At 36.9% G+C, this 17,482-nt stretch overlaps 1 protein-coding gene across 1 annotated transcript in view; it reads right to left on the reverse strand.

Annotated features, from left to right (window-relative positions):
- Positions 1-1,064: 1,064 nt before the first annotated feature.
- Positions 1,065-17,482, reverse strand: part of ptprq (protein tyrosine phosphatase receptor type Q) — a 64,144-nt gene continuing 47,726 nt past the window's right edge. Inside the window, exons 42-59 of the mRNA XM_036585404.1 lie at positions 16,041-16,282; positions 15,441-15,507; positions 12,091-12,249; positions 11,186-11,405; positions 10,903-10,976; positions 10,684-10,783; positions 10,428-10,556; positions 9,267-9,311; positions 8,797-8,823; positions 6,846-6,927; positions 5,922-6,012; positions 5,752-5,828; positions 4,704-4,838; positions 4,487-4,612; positions 4,228-4,376; positions 1,947-2,082; positions 1,691-1,814; positions 1,065-1,566 (exon numbers count right to left, since the gene is read on the reverse strand). Of these exons, the coding sequence (XP_036441297.1) occupies positions 1,529-1,566; positions 1,691-1,814; positions 1,947-2,082; positions 4,228-4,376; positions 4,487-4,612; positions 4,704-4,838; positions 5,752-5,828; positions 5,922-6,012; positions 6,846-6,927; positions 8,797-8,823; positions 9,267-9,311; positions 10,428-10,556; positions 10,684-10,783; positions 10,903-10,976; positions 11,186-11,405; positions 12,091-12,249; positions 15,441-15,507; positions 16,041-16,282 (2,021 nt within the window). The 3' untranslated portion in view covers positions 1,065-1,528. The remainder of the gene's footprint in view (positions 1,567-1,690; positions 1,815-1,946; positions 2,083-4,227; positions 4,377-4,486; positions 4,613-4,703; positions 4,839-5,751; positions 5,829-5,921; positions 6,013-6,845; positions 6,928-8,796; positions 8,824-9,266; positions 9,312-10,427; positions 10,557-10,683; positions 10,784-10,902; positions 10,977-11,185; positions 11,406-12,090; positions 12,250-15,440; positions 15,508-16,040; positions 16,283-17,482) is intronic.

Genomic DNA, 17,482 nt, shown 5'->3' on the forward strand with positions numbered 1-17,482 from the left:
TGTGAGCGAGTATCATGGCTATGATGTCATGCTATAAAGTGTTTTTTGCTATTTCTGACTATGGCTTCAACACATGGTCGTGGAATGAGATGAAACTGTATGACTGTAGGAGGGGAGAGATCTCTGAGAACTTGGGCTGGAGTTCCAGGCGTTCTCTGCTTTAAACTACAAGGCTTGACCCCCCCGCCCCCCCCGACCTTGTTGAACAGAGGTAAACGTAAGGCAGAGATGGAAATTTATATGAAGTTAGATGGAGTTGGACTGAGAAGCTTCAGCCATGGTCCTCCTATTTCTTAACTCCATTTTATGAGACAAAGGATAATGTATATCAGTGCAATTGTTGTGAAATAGGTACAATCTTTTACATGACTCAGAAGGGATATACTTAGTATAACAGATACAGAACAGGAGAAATATGGAAATATAATTGCATGTTGTGATCAAATGATAAACTTTCTATTGATATACCATGGCTGTAGAACTATAGGTTTGAGGGAAACCTGTTGAGAAACCTGTTGAATGACTGTAATTCACCAAACATTCCCAGGGAACAGCATTCTTAATAGGAAAAAATCTTGATTGAAATACAGTACTGGGCAAAAGTCAGAAAACACCCTTCATTCATTTAATTTACAGTGAAAGGTACAAAATACTCATTTTTCAGGAGATACTTCTGAGGAGATTAGATATAAGACAACTCACCTACATAAGGAAGGGGAAAGTCAAAGGAAAATAAGTGAAAAACAGGATATTCCAAAACTGAAGTTCAAAAAATTATTAGAATATACAGAGAAAATGGTGCTACTAAGTGCAAGACCTGGTAGACCACTAAAACTGTCACCATCAAATAAACAGCACTTAAATCTTTCAACTTTGAGAGACAGAAGAACATCAAGCTCCACTCTTCAGATCTAAAACAGTCCACAGGTGGACATCTTCCACTGTGAGAAGACACTATGAGTCTGACAGAATGTGTAGCTGTCAAGAAGCTTTTACTGATAAAGGGAAACAGACAAAAATAAAAAAATAGCAAATCAAATGAAGAAGCTGCTGGTGTTCTCAGAACAATTGGCGGTTCACCCCAGAGTCCAGACCTCAACATCACTGAATGTGTTTGGGATTACTTGGATGGTGAGAAACAGAAAATGCAACCAAGACTGAACTTCCAAGACTGAGCTTCTTTTCTTGTCACTGAACAATGAATTGCTTGTAATTATACTGGAAGGATATGTGGTCTCTAATTTGTGCACAGTACTGTACTAATAATGTGATCATCCTATTTCATTTTGTATTGTATTGCAATTGTATTGTAAAGAGGAAGTTTTGGTGAAGGTATGAAATGAGTATACAACACACACACTCACACACAGTCTATATGTGTGCAAACCGTCAGTTACAGGATTTGTGTCCTCTGTGTTTGGCCACAGTGTCCCAGTAGTCTACATTCAGGGTTCATCCCTTTGTTCTGTGTCTCTCAGCTGTCAGTGAAGTCAGCACAGACAAAGTTCATAAGAATCAATGTCAACCTTTACATTGTTGTCTCTTCCCACTCCAACTCAACATCACCTGGGAACAGAAGCAAAGCCGAGTAAAATGAAAGCCTGTAATGCATTTACTCATATGAGAAACATTTCTCATCTATTTTCCCTTTCTTTTGTTTCAGTAGTACATTGATGTGACATTATTTTACCTTCCATAGCATCCAGTGAGTCCATTTTCTCCAGAGCTGAGTAGTTGACAAACCAGATTGACTGACTGTTACCTTTGCTGGTCAACAGATCTAGAGTGCTCTGATGCAGAAACATATACTGAGCCTGTGTGACAGAAGATAAAATTGAGATTAACATCACGTTGTTTTATTTACAATTTACAGTATTTAGGATTTTTTTCAGTTAATGGTGTGAAATAGCAAATGTACATAGTGTGGCTGAGTGTGAATGATTTACCAGGTTCTGCACCATGCACATCCTCTCACTGCGCAGCTCCGCCACCAACCCATACACATCCACAAAGTCGTGGTCTCTCACATGCTGAATCAGGTGATCTAGAGCTATAAACACTCCAGTTCTGCCCACACCAGCACTGCACACACATAAAAAGCCACTATAGCCATGAAGTAAAACTTCAGAATGTCATGTTTACTTTAAGGATACTTATGTATAAATGTATATGCTAAAGCATTTAGGAATTAAAATCTTCCTAGTTCAAGAGATCATGTTTACATGGACAAATTAGCCTAAACAATATTACAGTTCTAATAAAACTACCAAAATGGTTCCAAATTTTTTAACTTTCAATACATTCAATTTTTCATTTAAATAAGCTGGCATCAGGTTGACATTATATTTTCCTACATTAAAAAAAAAAAACAAAGTTCTAAAAAGAGTTCTTAATTTAAGATAATAGAAGAATAATTTTTGCTTTTCTACAGAACCTTTCAAAGAATGATCTTTAGAGAACCATTACTGTAAATGAGATGAGTGTAATATAATGTAATATGAATGTAATATACCAATTCTGTACCAAACCAAGGTTTTCCCTGGAACTATTGTACAGAAAAATCAAATTGAAGCTAATTAAATATTGCCAAATCAACATTAATTACAATTAATTTTGTATTTGTTTTAAACACAGTGTGCTGAATATGTGTTGTATATTCTTCCTGACTGCAATTGGTCCACATGTCACATGGTTGCCTGTGGGTGGGCCTGTGGTGGTGTGGAAAGACGTTCTTTTGAGTGCACTTATAACAGCATGTTTAGTGGTAGTTCAGTTTCATTTAGTTCTTTCTTCATTGTAAACAACATTAACATAAAATGCCAATGAGAGACGATAAACTATTATTAAAATAGTGTGCCTCTGACTGGTTGTGATGCAAGTACAAACTTTTTTTTTGGATGTGTAAACAGAAATCTAACTAATCTCCTTTAAGAATAGAAAAATTATATTTTAATAGAAACATATAAAATTACAAAAGCACCACTTACTATGGTGCAAAAAAGAAAAGGAAAAACAAGCATCTACTTACATCAGAACTGCAAGCACATTTTTTGTGCACCGGAATGCTGAGAAACAGTCAGCATTACCTCAACAGATTATTTTTTTTATAAAGACTACATAAACAAACACATATTTATATAGGCACGCAAGAATGGCCATTTTTATTATTTGTTTGTGTGTTTGTTTGTTTATGAAAGTATAAATTACTGCCTGGCACACTTAAAACATAATACTATGTGAGAACAATCTTAATGTTTGATGCGTTTTTACAGGCTTGTAGTTCAGGATGGAGGAGCATTTAAACCAGGGGTCCAGCACAGTTTGGTGATTTACTTACTCAAACACACCTGGTTACACTTATCTGTTAATTGCCAGGCTTAGTGGGTGCGTTTGAGTGGGGAAACCTCCAAACTGTTCTGGACAGGGGCCTTCTAGGACCAGAGTTGTGCAACCCTGGTTTAAACCGTGCAGGTGTATGTTTTGCTATTGGTCGTTTAGCCTAATGGTTAAGTTACTTGTGCAATTCAAGCACAGAGATGCTTCTGACAGTTTGTGCCATCTATGTAGTGAGGTCTCTCTGGCACTGTGTGTATGAGGTAGCCTGGTCTGTTCTGTCATCGCAGCTCTTAACAATGTTTATTATGGAAACTATATAATAATAATACCGTATGTGACTGAAGTGCCCTTGAGCAAGGCACATAACCCCCCCAGCTGCTCCCCGGGCACCGTGGTTAGGGCTGCCCATCGCTCCAGTCAAGTGTGTTCACTGCCCCCTAGTGTGTGTGGATTCACTAGTGTGTATGTGGGTGTTTCACTGCACATATGGGTTAAAATGCGGAAGTGAAATTTCCCCGTTGTGGGACTAATAAGGGTAACTTAAAAATTAATTAAGCTGCAACAACTGGAATATCCAAGAAACATCTGGTGTTCAGACAGTGATGAATGCTTTTCATTTTTTGCCATGATATTCTTTGGTATCTTCCCTGTTGATGTGCTTCCAGGCCTGTGTGGTTCACCCAGTGAAGATGCAAATACCTTCAAATTAAATCCAATGTGCTGGGTTATCCACCTTACAATGTCAACACCTACCTTTGTTATGGTTGACCATTGTGTGTCCATACACTAACAACTCCACTAGATGCAAACATGAAACACTCTTCTCCAGTTAATGTCAATGCATTACACACTGCACTGACATTAACTATGGCTTGATGTCTGATGGCTGACCTGCAGTGCACTACGATGGTTGTGTTGTCGTGGCCTCTGTTTGACCTGACAGCTTTGACAAACTGGATGAGTGTGGAGCTGGATTCTGGAACGCCATGCTCTGGCCAGGAAGTGTAGTTGAAGTGATGCACTACCATGTAGTCTCCATGCTGGAAAGAAAGAGAAAGAGTGTCTGTGAGCAGGAGACTGCCTGAGTATTTAACTGTCTGTGTGTGCCTGTCTGTGTAATTAACTGTAATATTACTGTTTGTTTATTTACCCTCTCCACTCTGAGTGCTCTGACCGTCCAGTCAGGATGCACATCCTCTGTTAGCTTTGTGATGATGATATCCCCAAATACAGTGACTGGCTTATTGTCCTCTGGCCAGTACTGATGACAGCGAATCTGCAACAAGGGGCCAGATGTTTGATCAGTTTTTTACCAACACTTTACCGTAACCACTTTTGCGTTCACAGTCAAAACCATATGTACCTACCCGACCCTTTTCAAAGCACTGTGTAAGCATGGCAATAGTTTTGGTCCTGGTCTCCCAAATCATTCTCCAGAAATCAGCCACTGTGCCTGGCAGAGGACCCTGAGTGGCTATAAACTCATTAGGACACAGGTAGCCCTGCACAGGGAGGAAAAAACAGGGACAAGAAAGAAAATGTGAGAGACTACAGATTAATGGTAAACGACACTGCAACAATATAACATCTTGATACTTGAAGACATAATATGTATCACATTTTGTTTTTTATTATGTTTGCAAACAAGTAACAACAAGCAATACAAGCAAAACAGTAATGCATCTTTTTGTTTCTTGTTTTAATAAAGGGTTGAAAAACTACAGGCGTATGCAAAAATTTTGGCGTCCGTGGTCAAATAGCATGTTTTGGTGATTTTCTAAGTGAAAATAAGACTACCGCACATTTTAATTACTGTTTATTTGCTGAATTTAATATTTTGGGACAAAAAGTAAAACATAAAATGTGGCCTGTGCAAAAGTTATGGCACACTTTACATTTTATACTTTATTTTTTCCTAATAAAGCGTGTTCTCTGTAGAAGATGTGTTAACTTATTTTCACTAAGAATTCAACAAAATTTGTCATTTGACCAGACTTTTGCAAACCACTGTATGCGTACAATAATTTTTATTAAACATTTCTAAAAATAAACTACTTAAAAATGAACAAGAAGAAAAAAATGTTGAAAAAAACTTAATAAAACAATAAGGACATATTGGACTAACATTCAATCAGCTATTGTTTCTATGCAGTAACTATTCACTGATTGTTTTGTATTATTTCTACAATTGGTCTAAATCTGCCTTTTTTCTGATACATGCAGCTGTTCAGTGTTCTAGAAGTACTGATGATACTAATGATATAATTAGAAAGGTCTAATTTATTACTATTAACAATAATATAATCACAATATTGCCCACAATATAGCTATCACTACATAGATACACATATAGAGGGATAAATGCGGAAGTATAAGTAGACAGATTTAGACAGTTCATAGTTCTGAGACTCTTACTGAGACAAAACTAGCGTTGATATAGTCGGAACCTGGAATGCCCGGCTCAGACAACAGCTTCACCCTGTTATTGTTATCTGGGGAAAAAAAAACATTTTAACTGAAGAGGCACTGCATGTTAAAAAAACATTTCAAAGTGAAGAGTGGATCAAAGTATGTGTGTATCATACAGGGTTTGATGTTTGTGAAGCGGTTTTTTGAACGGTTCCATGGCAGGTCAGCGTCTGACGTAGCCAGATCGTGCAGCAGCTTCGGCAGCTCCTGCAACACAGGCACCGACCAATCACAAATCACGTGAATCATGTCTAGTCACATATGGATGATTTTATCGAATTGGTTCAAAGTCACATGTTGGACTTATAATTAACTTTAGACTGAAATCATTTGAAGTGAACCTTAATTTTGTTTATTTTATTAAAACAAATGACTGTACATTTCATTGTGTCGATACCAAAACAATCATAACACTACTGAAACTTTACCAGATGTTTTGGTAGTGACTGTTTATGCTGTGACAACTTCAGCTAATTTTGAGCAGGGGTGTGGCTAAAATAAGGCTCCGCCAATGGAATAAAATTGTGTTTTGGTAGTGACATGAAAATATGCGATGGCATTTTTTAAGTTTTAATAATTTAAAAAATTCATGATAATGAATTTTCATGATATTCATGTACATATTCATATACATATTCATGATAACTCTAAACCTTTCAATTTCACTTTGAAAGAAATGAAAAAGATCTTTTAAAAACAACACTAAAAAATTATGTAAGTATTATTTTCACAAGTTGAAATTTAGGGGTTAGTGTTTGGGAAAGACAACTCCCAAAAGAAAGTACCTTATGAATGGTAATTTTGTATATATTTAGCTTATTAATATCTAATTAATGTCTTGGGTTTAAATAGATCACAATTCTTGCAATTCTTGTAAGTATCTAAGATCTGAATACTTTTGTATTTGTGTTTTTAAATATGTTTTATTACTGGGGGACCTCAGTTTGAACTAATTTGGTGGTCCATATAGTTATTGAAACTTGTTAGTAGTCTCTTTTTGATACAAACAAATCTATAACAGAACACTTAATAGACTTTACAGCAAACTCCTCCTGAAACTTGGCGTTGTCGTTGGCACAAAGGTCCTCCACATGCTGAAGGAAAGCCTTCTTACTGACTGGCCTAAAATTGGGCACAACAGAGAGAAAAATAAATAGTGGGATCAAGAAGATTAATAGCAGCATTACAGATTATCATCTTCATTATCATAATCGTAAACAAGCAATTTTCCACACACCCTTTCCACCAAAGTTAACGTGTCTATTTAAATCAGAAGTATAAAAGCACAAACATGTTTAATGATGGAGATTCAAAACATAAAGGAGCCAATTACCTCTCTTATTTACAGTACTCTGTAAAAGTCTTCTGAGAAAATAAGTAAAGTTGTTTATTTAGGCAGTAAGAGTTTACTTGATAACACTTACATTATTATATTATTATAGTATTAAAAAATTATAGTAAATAGAAATAAAGAAATACACAGACAGTGTTTCTCCAGAATGAACTGTCTTCTGTTCGGGTCTTTAGGCTTTTTAATGGCTTGTTCATGATTCCTCAAGTTATATCTACCCATCTTGCTGCTGGTTCTCCTCTTCCTCTTTTATGTTCAACTATTCTAAGCATACCTGTCTTTCCAATAAATTGGTTCTTCTCATATGATTCAGTTTTATCTCAGCTTTGAGCAACAGGAGAGGCTTGATTTTGTCAAGGATCCATTTGTTTGTTTTTATTGCCATTCAAAGTACTCCATCCAAGTTCAAAGGCATTAATATCTTTTCTGTCCTGCCTTGGTATCGGTAGAATTTGCTCTAAAAAAGAGGCATCAGACAGATGTTTAGATTTAACTGATGTTTCAAATCCGTTCTACTGCATTTGTAACACTATAAAAGGGTTTATATTTCTCTGTTTATGCCTCTACATCGGTATGAGCATCTGTACATATGTAGATAAAACAAATACTGGATATTGGCATCAGCCCAAAATTCCAAAATGATGCTGATATCCTGTATTTTGGCCAAAATGACCATATTTTGGTTATGGTCCCTAGACTGATCTTTGTCTGCAGAGAGACCATTACATTTGAAGATCTTTTCAGGCTCCTTTATCCCTGTTCTGCCGAGTGGCAATCTGTGTCATATTTCTTGACTGCTGGATCCTTTGTTTTCCATTACTGATCCAAGAAAAAGCTGTCCAAAAGCTGTCCACCACGTCTGCATCTTCACCATCAAGGTTAACGTTAGCAGTCCTCTGTGTTGACATAACCTTCGTTTTCACATTGAGATGAAGTTCCATCTTCTCGTTCTGTTCAACTTTCCTTGTAAGAGACTTCAGGTATGAGTGTTGTCACCAGTATATCGAAGGTTATCGATGTTTCTTCTACCAATCTTCAATCGTTGATCATCCTCGTCTAGTCCTGCTTCTCCTAGCATATATGCTGCATACAGGTTAAACAAGCATGATGATAGTATGCAGCCTTGTCTAACACCTTTCTGTCCATTTTAACTCAGTCTGTCCATTTTCTGTCATGACTGTGGTTCCTCATAAGAACAGTGAGATGCTATTGTCTCCTGGGGACATTCCATAATTTTACATGGTCGACACAGTCAAAGGCTTTGCTTAGCCATTTCCAAAGCTCTCCTCATGGAAACCCAATATTTACAGCTACTGTCTAATACCTGCTTTAACTAACCAATCCTTCATTATATTAAAGGGTGTAAATCACATGTGCTGATCCATATAATAGCTGGAGTGCAGTGAGAAGCTAGGAACCAAACTTGTTTTCTGTATTCTTCTAACCAACATATGAATAACCATTTTTTTTTAACAAAAAAATCTTGTTACATTGTATTTATTTTTGTTTATTCAAATGTTATATAGATGTTTACAGGCAAAAAACACTGCCTGCCTAGGACTTTTGCACAGCACTGTATAAAACACATGATTTAAAAAATCTACTTTAACAATAAAAATACTGATCTACGTATCACTTACTTGAGGGATTTCCTATAACTGAGCAGCCTGAAATGTTAATAAAAGAGACCATGTGAAACTGTGCCACAAATGTGTGATGCTTTCTATTAGCAGTTAGTAAAAAAGAAGCTACTTGAGCTAAATGAGGTTCACAACATCTATTTGTCTATTTAGAGTAAGATTCTAGTCCTGGAATGTTAAACTACTGCACAGGAAACAATGCACACATCTAATATTCATTCAGAGATTACAGACTAAAACATGAAGATTAAAGTGAGTCACTGAACAGTCATCACTGATATAATTCCTAATAAACCAAATGAAACAATGAAAACAAAATGAAACTCAATCACACCTGGAAGCTCAATCAGATAAATGAGGTGACAGTTATGAAAACATGAGAGAGGACACGGAAGATGCAGAAACCAGAGCATGCAACTGGAGACATGCTGACAGAGCACAGACACGACTGCACCATTTCAACCACTTACTGGATGACAAATATATCCTTCCTCCTAAAGAAAAAGGAGGAGTACCTGAGAAAAAAGGGCATGGAGTGAACGAGGGAGGCAGGGAAACTATGCATGTTTGATCATGAGGCAAATCTGAAACATTCCAGTTCTTGAGGAGCATTGTTATGAAGAAAACTGACTCCAAGATGTCACAGGTTGAAACATGTTACTCTCAACCAGAGCCCAGCCAGTATATCAGGTGGCAGATAATATCGGCCGATATTGACAACCCATCAGTATCTGCGAAAATATTAGGTATAATTACCAACTTTTTTGGTCGTGGCATCGATTTGACACCATGGGCTCCCAGTGACAGGGCAAAACGCCACTGAGGAACACCACAGTACAGGCTGGACTTGTGAATTTGAATACAAATAATCATTTTAATATTTTATGGCAACTGTTTTATTTGATGTTAATTCTGTTCTATTGTAGTAATTTTTCCTAAAATTGTACTTTTCTCATTACCTAAGTTGGTTCTTTTAGTTAATTTTAATGTTTTTATGCCTGTTTCCTATTTGAGCTGTTATTTAAAATATATATATATTATTTTTTTAAATAAACCTTTTTGTCTTGATGATTTTCATCCATTTTAGTTGGTAAATTTCATTTCATTTTTTCAACCTCTTGTAATTTGCTCGGCTACATTGTAAATGAGGGTCACCCTAAATGTACTTCTGAGTCGAAATAAAGGTTGATTGACTGATTGAAATAATCATCATGGTTAGAACAACAAAAACATGTAATATGTATACAAACCTAACCATTAGAATGAGAATAACACACACCAAACACGCAAATAATTCTGGGTAGCCCTGCCTCAAATGCTACAAAATCTTCTGTTCTTTCTTACATTTTAAGTTTGATAATTGACAGTCTCTGTCAGAGATGTTTACCTAAACTTATTAGAGTATAACATTAAAATCTAAAATAGAAATATAGAATTATATCAGCCAATATTATCAGTCATTGAAATTTTAAACCCTATAAAAATAGTATCTGCCACCACGTTTTCACATCAGTCAGGCCCTACTCTCAACATAGCTATTTTAACAGTTAATTATAAATGCAATACTTTAATCATGAAGCGATAACACATTTATGCAAGGATATCATATGTAAGCATTTCAGCTGGCTCACCGGTTGATTTTTTCCTCTTTTAGCTCCATGTCAGCCACTGCAATTAGCTGATCCAGCTTCAGCTTCGTCTCAATAATCTCTGCCTCCCGTGGGGAATAGGTCCCACCCTCCTTCTGTCTCTGATGGATCCTGCAGTTGAACAAAAAAACATCTCTTCAACCATCATCAATGAATTGCATTATTAGAATAGTTTTCTCTATCAAGTTTTTACAGAGGAGTGATTTTTTTACTCAAATGTTTTGCTACAACTACGTACCGCACAGATGCATATATAATCAAGATTAAAAATAACGCCAGAAAAAAAGACAAAAGCACTCCCAGGATGATCTGCTCATCTCGAGTCAAAAGGTGGTCATCTGTGAGAGAGCAGCAAAGAGGGACAGGAACACGATGAAGAATGAAAATGAAAAAATGATTAGAATGGCATTTCATGCTCTCTTCATTTCATCCTGTAATGGAGTTCCTCCAGATTTACCTGCAGTTCTAACCCGCTCTGAGTACACCGAGTCTGTGTACTGGCCAAGGATATTGGTTGCACGAAATTTGAATCTATAAAACCAGCAAAAAATGAATTCACAGCATTAATTGCACAGCTATTGTATTACTTCGGGAGGCATGGCAGTCAGTGTGCGTGTGTATCTTTCTGTAAGCACAAGTTACAATTGTCTGTGAATGTTCTCAATGCATTGCGTGTCTGATGAAGGTACTTTATGGATATGGCTTCAAAAAGTATAAGAATGTATATGTCTGTATCGTACACATAGTAAGTTTTGGGTTTGAGGGGTCCATTGCAGAGTGTCTGTGCATCCTCAGAGAAGCAGTCTTCCTCTGCCCCTATAACATAAGTGCTGCTGTCTGCGCCCATGCGGCCCAGAATCTCAGGGCATTCCGGGTTAGGAAAGCCATCATCAGTCACGTACGGGGCAGGAGAACGGAGAAATACGCTCTTCCAGTTAGACACATTACTGTAGTCCATCACTGAGAATAGACACAGGCAGAATAGTCTTACTAGAAGCTCATTCAACACAAACATATTCTTTAAAGACATTTTTAACACAAGTAATTCGATTAAAGAGAATCAACACTACATACATGATTCTATATCACTATTAGTTACACTGCACAACTTTTGTGTTTTATGCAGTTGTATAATGCAATGTAACTACAATGTATGACACCTTTGCCAGACGGGTGTAGCATTATAGTACCCATTATTTAAATATTGTATAAACAAAGAATGTAGTAAATATTATTTGAACATTCTAATATCTAGCACAGATTAGTATTATTAGTATTAAGTATTATTCTTAGAAAAACATAATATAGAATAAGAAAGCACAGAAATTTAACCCCTTAACCCCTAAAGGCCTGTATGTAGACCCACCACTAAGTATCTCACCTTCTTAAGAAGATAACAGATACTAAATAATTCATATTGGATATTATAAATAACAATAATATGTATTAGATTAATATAAGTCTTAAGCTTAATAATTGATTAATTAGATAAATAAGCCTAGGCTCCAAAACTGTGGAGAGTCAACTTTCTACTTTACAATACAATCGCATTTTGAAAAAGTTTATCACTTTGCTTGGTATATATCAGTAGGTTTCGTGGTGTTGTGAGGTTGTGTCATTGGTGTTATGAAGGTTTAACAGAGACCTGCGGGCTCAGAGATGATGACCTGAATTTTCTGAATAGGACCGTTGTCATCAGAGAAGAAACACTCAGGCATCTCGATGGTGATGGTTTTAGATGTTGCCATGACAACACCTGCACTGTTCAGAGCCACCATTGGCCTTTTAGATGGCGTAGGTGGGGCTGAAATGAAATAATCAGAATACAAACACAATGTTAGGAATTTTCACCCTGTCTATGCAGTCTCTCCAGCCATCCTTCCTTCAATGCTAGAATTAAAAACAACAGTGAGGAAATTCTTCACAGCATAAACACTCAAAAGAAGGGTTAAATATGCATAGACAACACATTCTTAATGGCACAAGAGCACAGACCAGATCATCTCTAAAACCCCCACAGTACATGACGTCTGGGCTATGACTCAAGATATCAGTCAACTGGCTCCCAACTGTTGCCATTGTCTAGCCAGGCTATTTTTATAATTCAGACACATGTTTGAGCAAATGTCTGATTGACGCATTACAGCCTAATTATTTTAAAAAATAGAAATGAGCAAATAGTTAATTATAAAAAATCATGCTGATGTATTAATCCTTTTCGTGCCAGTTTTAGGCACAAATCAAATGCTTTCTGCTTCCATATGTGTAATGGATGAAACTGGTGTATGAGCCTAAATGTGCAGTTTATGGCCCACATGCACAGTAAAACACTAAATGTGCATCTCTTCTTCATGCGCATGTATTTCAGGGAGGGCTTTGAAAAACATTGGAGGATCGCACAAAAAAGTGGTTGGAGATATTATCTGTCTGGCTGATTATATATTCTGCTCAGTTTACTAAACTTCACCTTTTAAAATCAGGAGTAAAATTTGTATTTGGGTCTTAAAAAACTTCTTTTAACAATAGCAGCAGACAAGGCATACAGAGACACAAACTTCAAATAGATGCTGACAGAATGCTTTCCACCAGAATAAACCTTAGGCTCTCCGGACAAGACGTATGTATGTGCCTGCAATTGTATGCTCATTCTGTTTTTTTAGCCAGAGTAAAATAAACACCCCTGTAGAATATTTTGGTGGTAATTACATTTATTTATTAATACCAGTATTTATTAATACCAGTCTTCAATGTTATTTCCTGTCTTGTCCTAAGCTTATTGATAGCTTCATTATTTCACTGTGCTTTTGAAACCCTGTGCCTCTCAAGTGAGCTGTAAGTGGTTGGGACTGCGTGCAGTTTGTATGATCAGCTGCAGTCTTAACAAAACTAAATGTTACATTCAGGCACGTTGTGGGTGAATACGGCCCATTTTGGGGCTGTGTTTGTGCTTGTACATACATTTGTCCCACGACATACCCCCTAGTGCTAGAGTAACAATTAGCCAACCAACAGAATTAAACTAAAATCATTACACTTTCCCAAATATAATTTAACAAAATGACCATCATGCTGATCCTGATCATTATGTTAAAACAGTGCTCAAGGCTTGCTCTTGCAATAACTGTGCAAAGAAGCTTCTTGAAAGCCTGTCTGGTCTGTAACAGATGAATTCTGACTCATGAGCAAAGGACAGTCACCAAGGGAGGAAAATATACAAATACATTTTGTCTCTGAAAATCAAGTGATACTCAATAATCAAACACGACAGCCTCTCAGATCACAATCACAAATGCTTTCAAACGCTAATAAGCTTTATATTATGGGAAGGTTTTCTCATATGTTACGTAAGAATCAGTTTCCTGAACACTGATTAGGCCCAGCCTTGGGTTAAATTATATTCCTCAAATCTCTTTCAGGAAATCTCTGTTAGCCCTACAGGCTTTGACAGTGTTTACCAGTGGATAAAGAAGTGCAAACAATAACACACAAAGACAAATACAGGGACTGTATATAGACAGACACTGATTATACAACAAATACAAAGACTGTATACAGACAGACACTGATTACACAGATAACAAATTAAAGGTTAATTGATTAAGAGGAGGCGGAGTGAAGCAGTCTGTGGTCATGGCAACTGTGACAATTCCACTTAAGGGTGAATCTCAGGGCCTTGCATTAGTTGATAATTATAGCCTTTTATTATTTAGTCCTTGGCACGCTTCTAAGTCTCAGCAGCCGTGTACTGTACTGATGTTGAATTGACCAATAGAGATGCTCCAAAACTGCTTGGAATAAAATCTCTTTACATTAACTTACATTGAAAATAAAGAACTTTTTGCCCTCTCTTGTAATGTTACCATCTTGAAGATACAGTGACGATACTAAAGTTTGAATGTATTTGATAATATGAAACAATTAAACAGTAAAATTCCTTTAAAATAAAGCCTAATAGTATCCAAACTTTACCTTCACTAGACAATATCTATTTTAATACTGCCATTTTCATATTATTAATGCAGCATTTGTGTTCCTACACAGATTTCACTGTATAATGCCTATCATGGAAAAAAAAACAGTTGTACAAAGTACAGTTGTAGGACTTACTGCCCATACTAGAATGAAAACGCTGCTTAAAGATGTTTTAAATATGTGTTACACTTATGTAGTCAGTGCTTTCAGTTGTAAACAGAGGCCTACATTATGACCACTTAATGAAACAAGCTTGATGACACTCTTGTTTTCAAAATATGAGTCCTTGCATGCCCATCTTTTGGCCAGGGGATTCTGTTGGTTAAGGCTAAGAGTGTGCAATGTGTAACTGTCATCAGTGTAACTTCTCACTCTTTTTAAGAAATCATTTTCCAGGACTTTTCCAAGACAAATTTCTGAACAGTTTCCCCGACTTCTATACACGCTCAAGAAACTGGCGACATCCGTAACATTAAAGTCAACAATGCAACCCACAACATCCCCTCACTGATTGTGATATACTGATACACTCACACAAACCATTCCTCAACTGATCATCATTTGATCACAAGTCCTACTAAAATATTAGAAGTAAACGTTAAACGCTGTGAGAAGCTGCCATGTGTTATAGAATGTGCCCTTAAATGTCCAGGTTACATTCTATAACCTAAGAACAGCTCAGACAGTTTGCACTGAAGTCCCTATAGTTACTGAATAATAAGCCTTAGTATGTATTAAGCCTGGAATTTTGAGAGGTTCAATGTCTTCTAGGCATTCCGACATAGTGACTACGTATCTGTCTACATGCAACACTGTAACATTTCAAACTACAATAGGTATAAACAAACTAAAAAAAAAGCAACAAAAAGATGCTAAAATATATCATTTTCAGGACTTCACTAATACTTCCAGGACATTTTTTTATCAATTTTGTTATGTTTTCCACATGGGAACCATGAACAATGCGTTAAATAGAAATAATTACAACTGCAGAACGACATACAGACACAGAGTTGATGTTACCTTTCATCTCTGTGGTGACCCGAACTTCTGAGCTAGGCCCTGAACCTGCTCCATTTACTGCAGCTATCTGTAAATATACAAAAACAAATACATCACGTAGTTGTGTTTCATGATTCAAGTTGTTGTAACATGTTTATTAAATGTTCTGAAGTGGTGTTTTTAATCTGTCCACTGTACTTTTGTATTTATATGTTTCTGAAGTGCTTGCTGTATTGATATAAAACAGGGTCAAACTGAAAATAAGATTCTTATTGGATTGGTTTTCACTACATATGGTAATAATAAACAAAATAGACATCTGTCTGGAAATATAACATACACATTCACTGGTCAGTTCATTAGACACAACTACCGTAGTAGTCTATCAAACAAGTGTACAGTTTGAGACTGTAGCTCAGCTAATGTCACAGTTTATTTTAGCCATGCTTTGGTCATTCATCAGTGGTGAGTTTCTGAACCTGACCTATGATGAATGGTTAATTTGCATATGACAACAAACAGGCTACAGTCTGTAACTGTAGTTCAAGATAGTGGTCTTCTAAGGTAGGTGGGCCTTATATCTGCACTTCTGCATGTGTCGGAGGGTGTGAGGTTCTTTACCCGTATGCTGTAGTTGAAGCCCCCCTTAAGCCCCTCTATAACAGCAGTCATGGTCTTGTTTGGGTTGCTAATCACATGCACGCTGTCAATGTGGAAGTCAAGCTGTCCATCACGGTAGATGGAAACACGGTAGGCACTGATATTCCCATTAGGCTCATCTGGCGGAAGGAATGTTATGTATACTCGAGTCACCTCCTCCGGAATCACCGTCAGGGTCACATTTTTGGGTGGATCTTTTGGCTCTGACAAAACAGAAAAAACACTTAGGAGTTAACATTGTCATGCCAAGCAAAGTAAAACGCGAAGTAAAAAGCAAAGCATGATTAATGACTGCATGCTCTCATTTCTGTGTTAACAAAGTCACACGAATTGATGATCATTTAGTACGTCAAGTATGAGTATGATCCTCTTGGATCCCTTACAGTTTGCACAAAAATCCAGTAGATTTAGTAGATCTAGTAGACGACACTATAAGTAGTAGGCACAGGTCGTCTCCACTTCCAATAATTAACCTTTTGTACACCTTGAAAGGGTTTCTAAAGTTCCTTTGGCCAAAACATAAATATTTGCAGATGACAGACCCCTGAAGGCCTGATCTCATACAATGGTGCGTCATTCTATATGAGGGAGGTGCGATGCCTCACATAATGCATTAAAAATAATCTGTAGCTCATCAGCAAGACAGTGAAAATGACAACTGACTTTCTTAAACACCCCCTGTGTCACTCCCCACAGAAATCAATGCCACAGCTGTCACTGTGAAGTCTTTCAACATTAAGGCCATCATGATGAAAGAAACTCAGCCCATCCTCAAACACTCCTACGCAGTCATTAGTCAAAGTGTCATCACATATGTGTCACAGCATCTGTGATTATGTGGCTCAACTGCAAAAGTCTACACGTCAAGGACAAAATAACTGACTGTAACCTCCTACCCACTGAACACCTGCACAAAAGTAAAGACCATACTGCCAAGATCACTACCTGTTGCTTCCACTCAGCAAACCTCCTGATCCAAAAAATCCTCCATGGAAAACGTTCATTCTAAACCAGAACAAGCAGGTTTGTCCTCCAGCACTCCAACATTGGCAGACAAGCAATGTACAAGTCAGACCCCTCTACAGTAAAAAATGTTCAGTCATTAGAAGGCTGTGCCATTGAACAGCCCAACATAAGGCACTCCTGTTTTAACTATATGACATCAACACAGGCTAAACTGGTCAATCTGAACACAACACACCACCATGATTTAAAAAAAAACAAAAACAAATGCATCTAAACCTAACCTTTACCATGAGAACAGCCATTTTCTATAAAGAAAACTGAGAAGTAAATAAAAGAAGCCTGGGTAAGCCTGGGAATTCTGGGTAACTCCACCACTAGTGCTACAATATTTATATTATTTAAGACCATGAGTTTCTGCTGTTTATCTGAGTTTAAAA

The sequence above is a fragment of the Colossoma macropomum genome, unplaced genomic scaffold (assembly GCF_904425465.1).
Source record: "Colossoma macropomum unplaced genomic scaffold, Colossoma_macropomum, whole genome shotgun sequence".
NCBI lineage: Eukaryota > Metazoa > Chordata > Actinopteri > Characiformes > Serrasalmidae > Colossoma > Colossoma macropomum.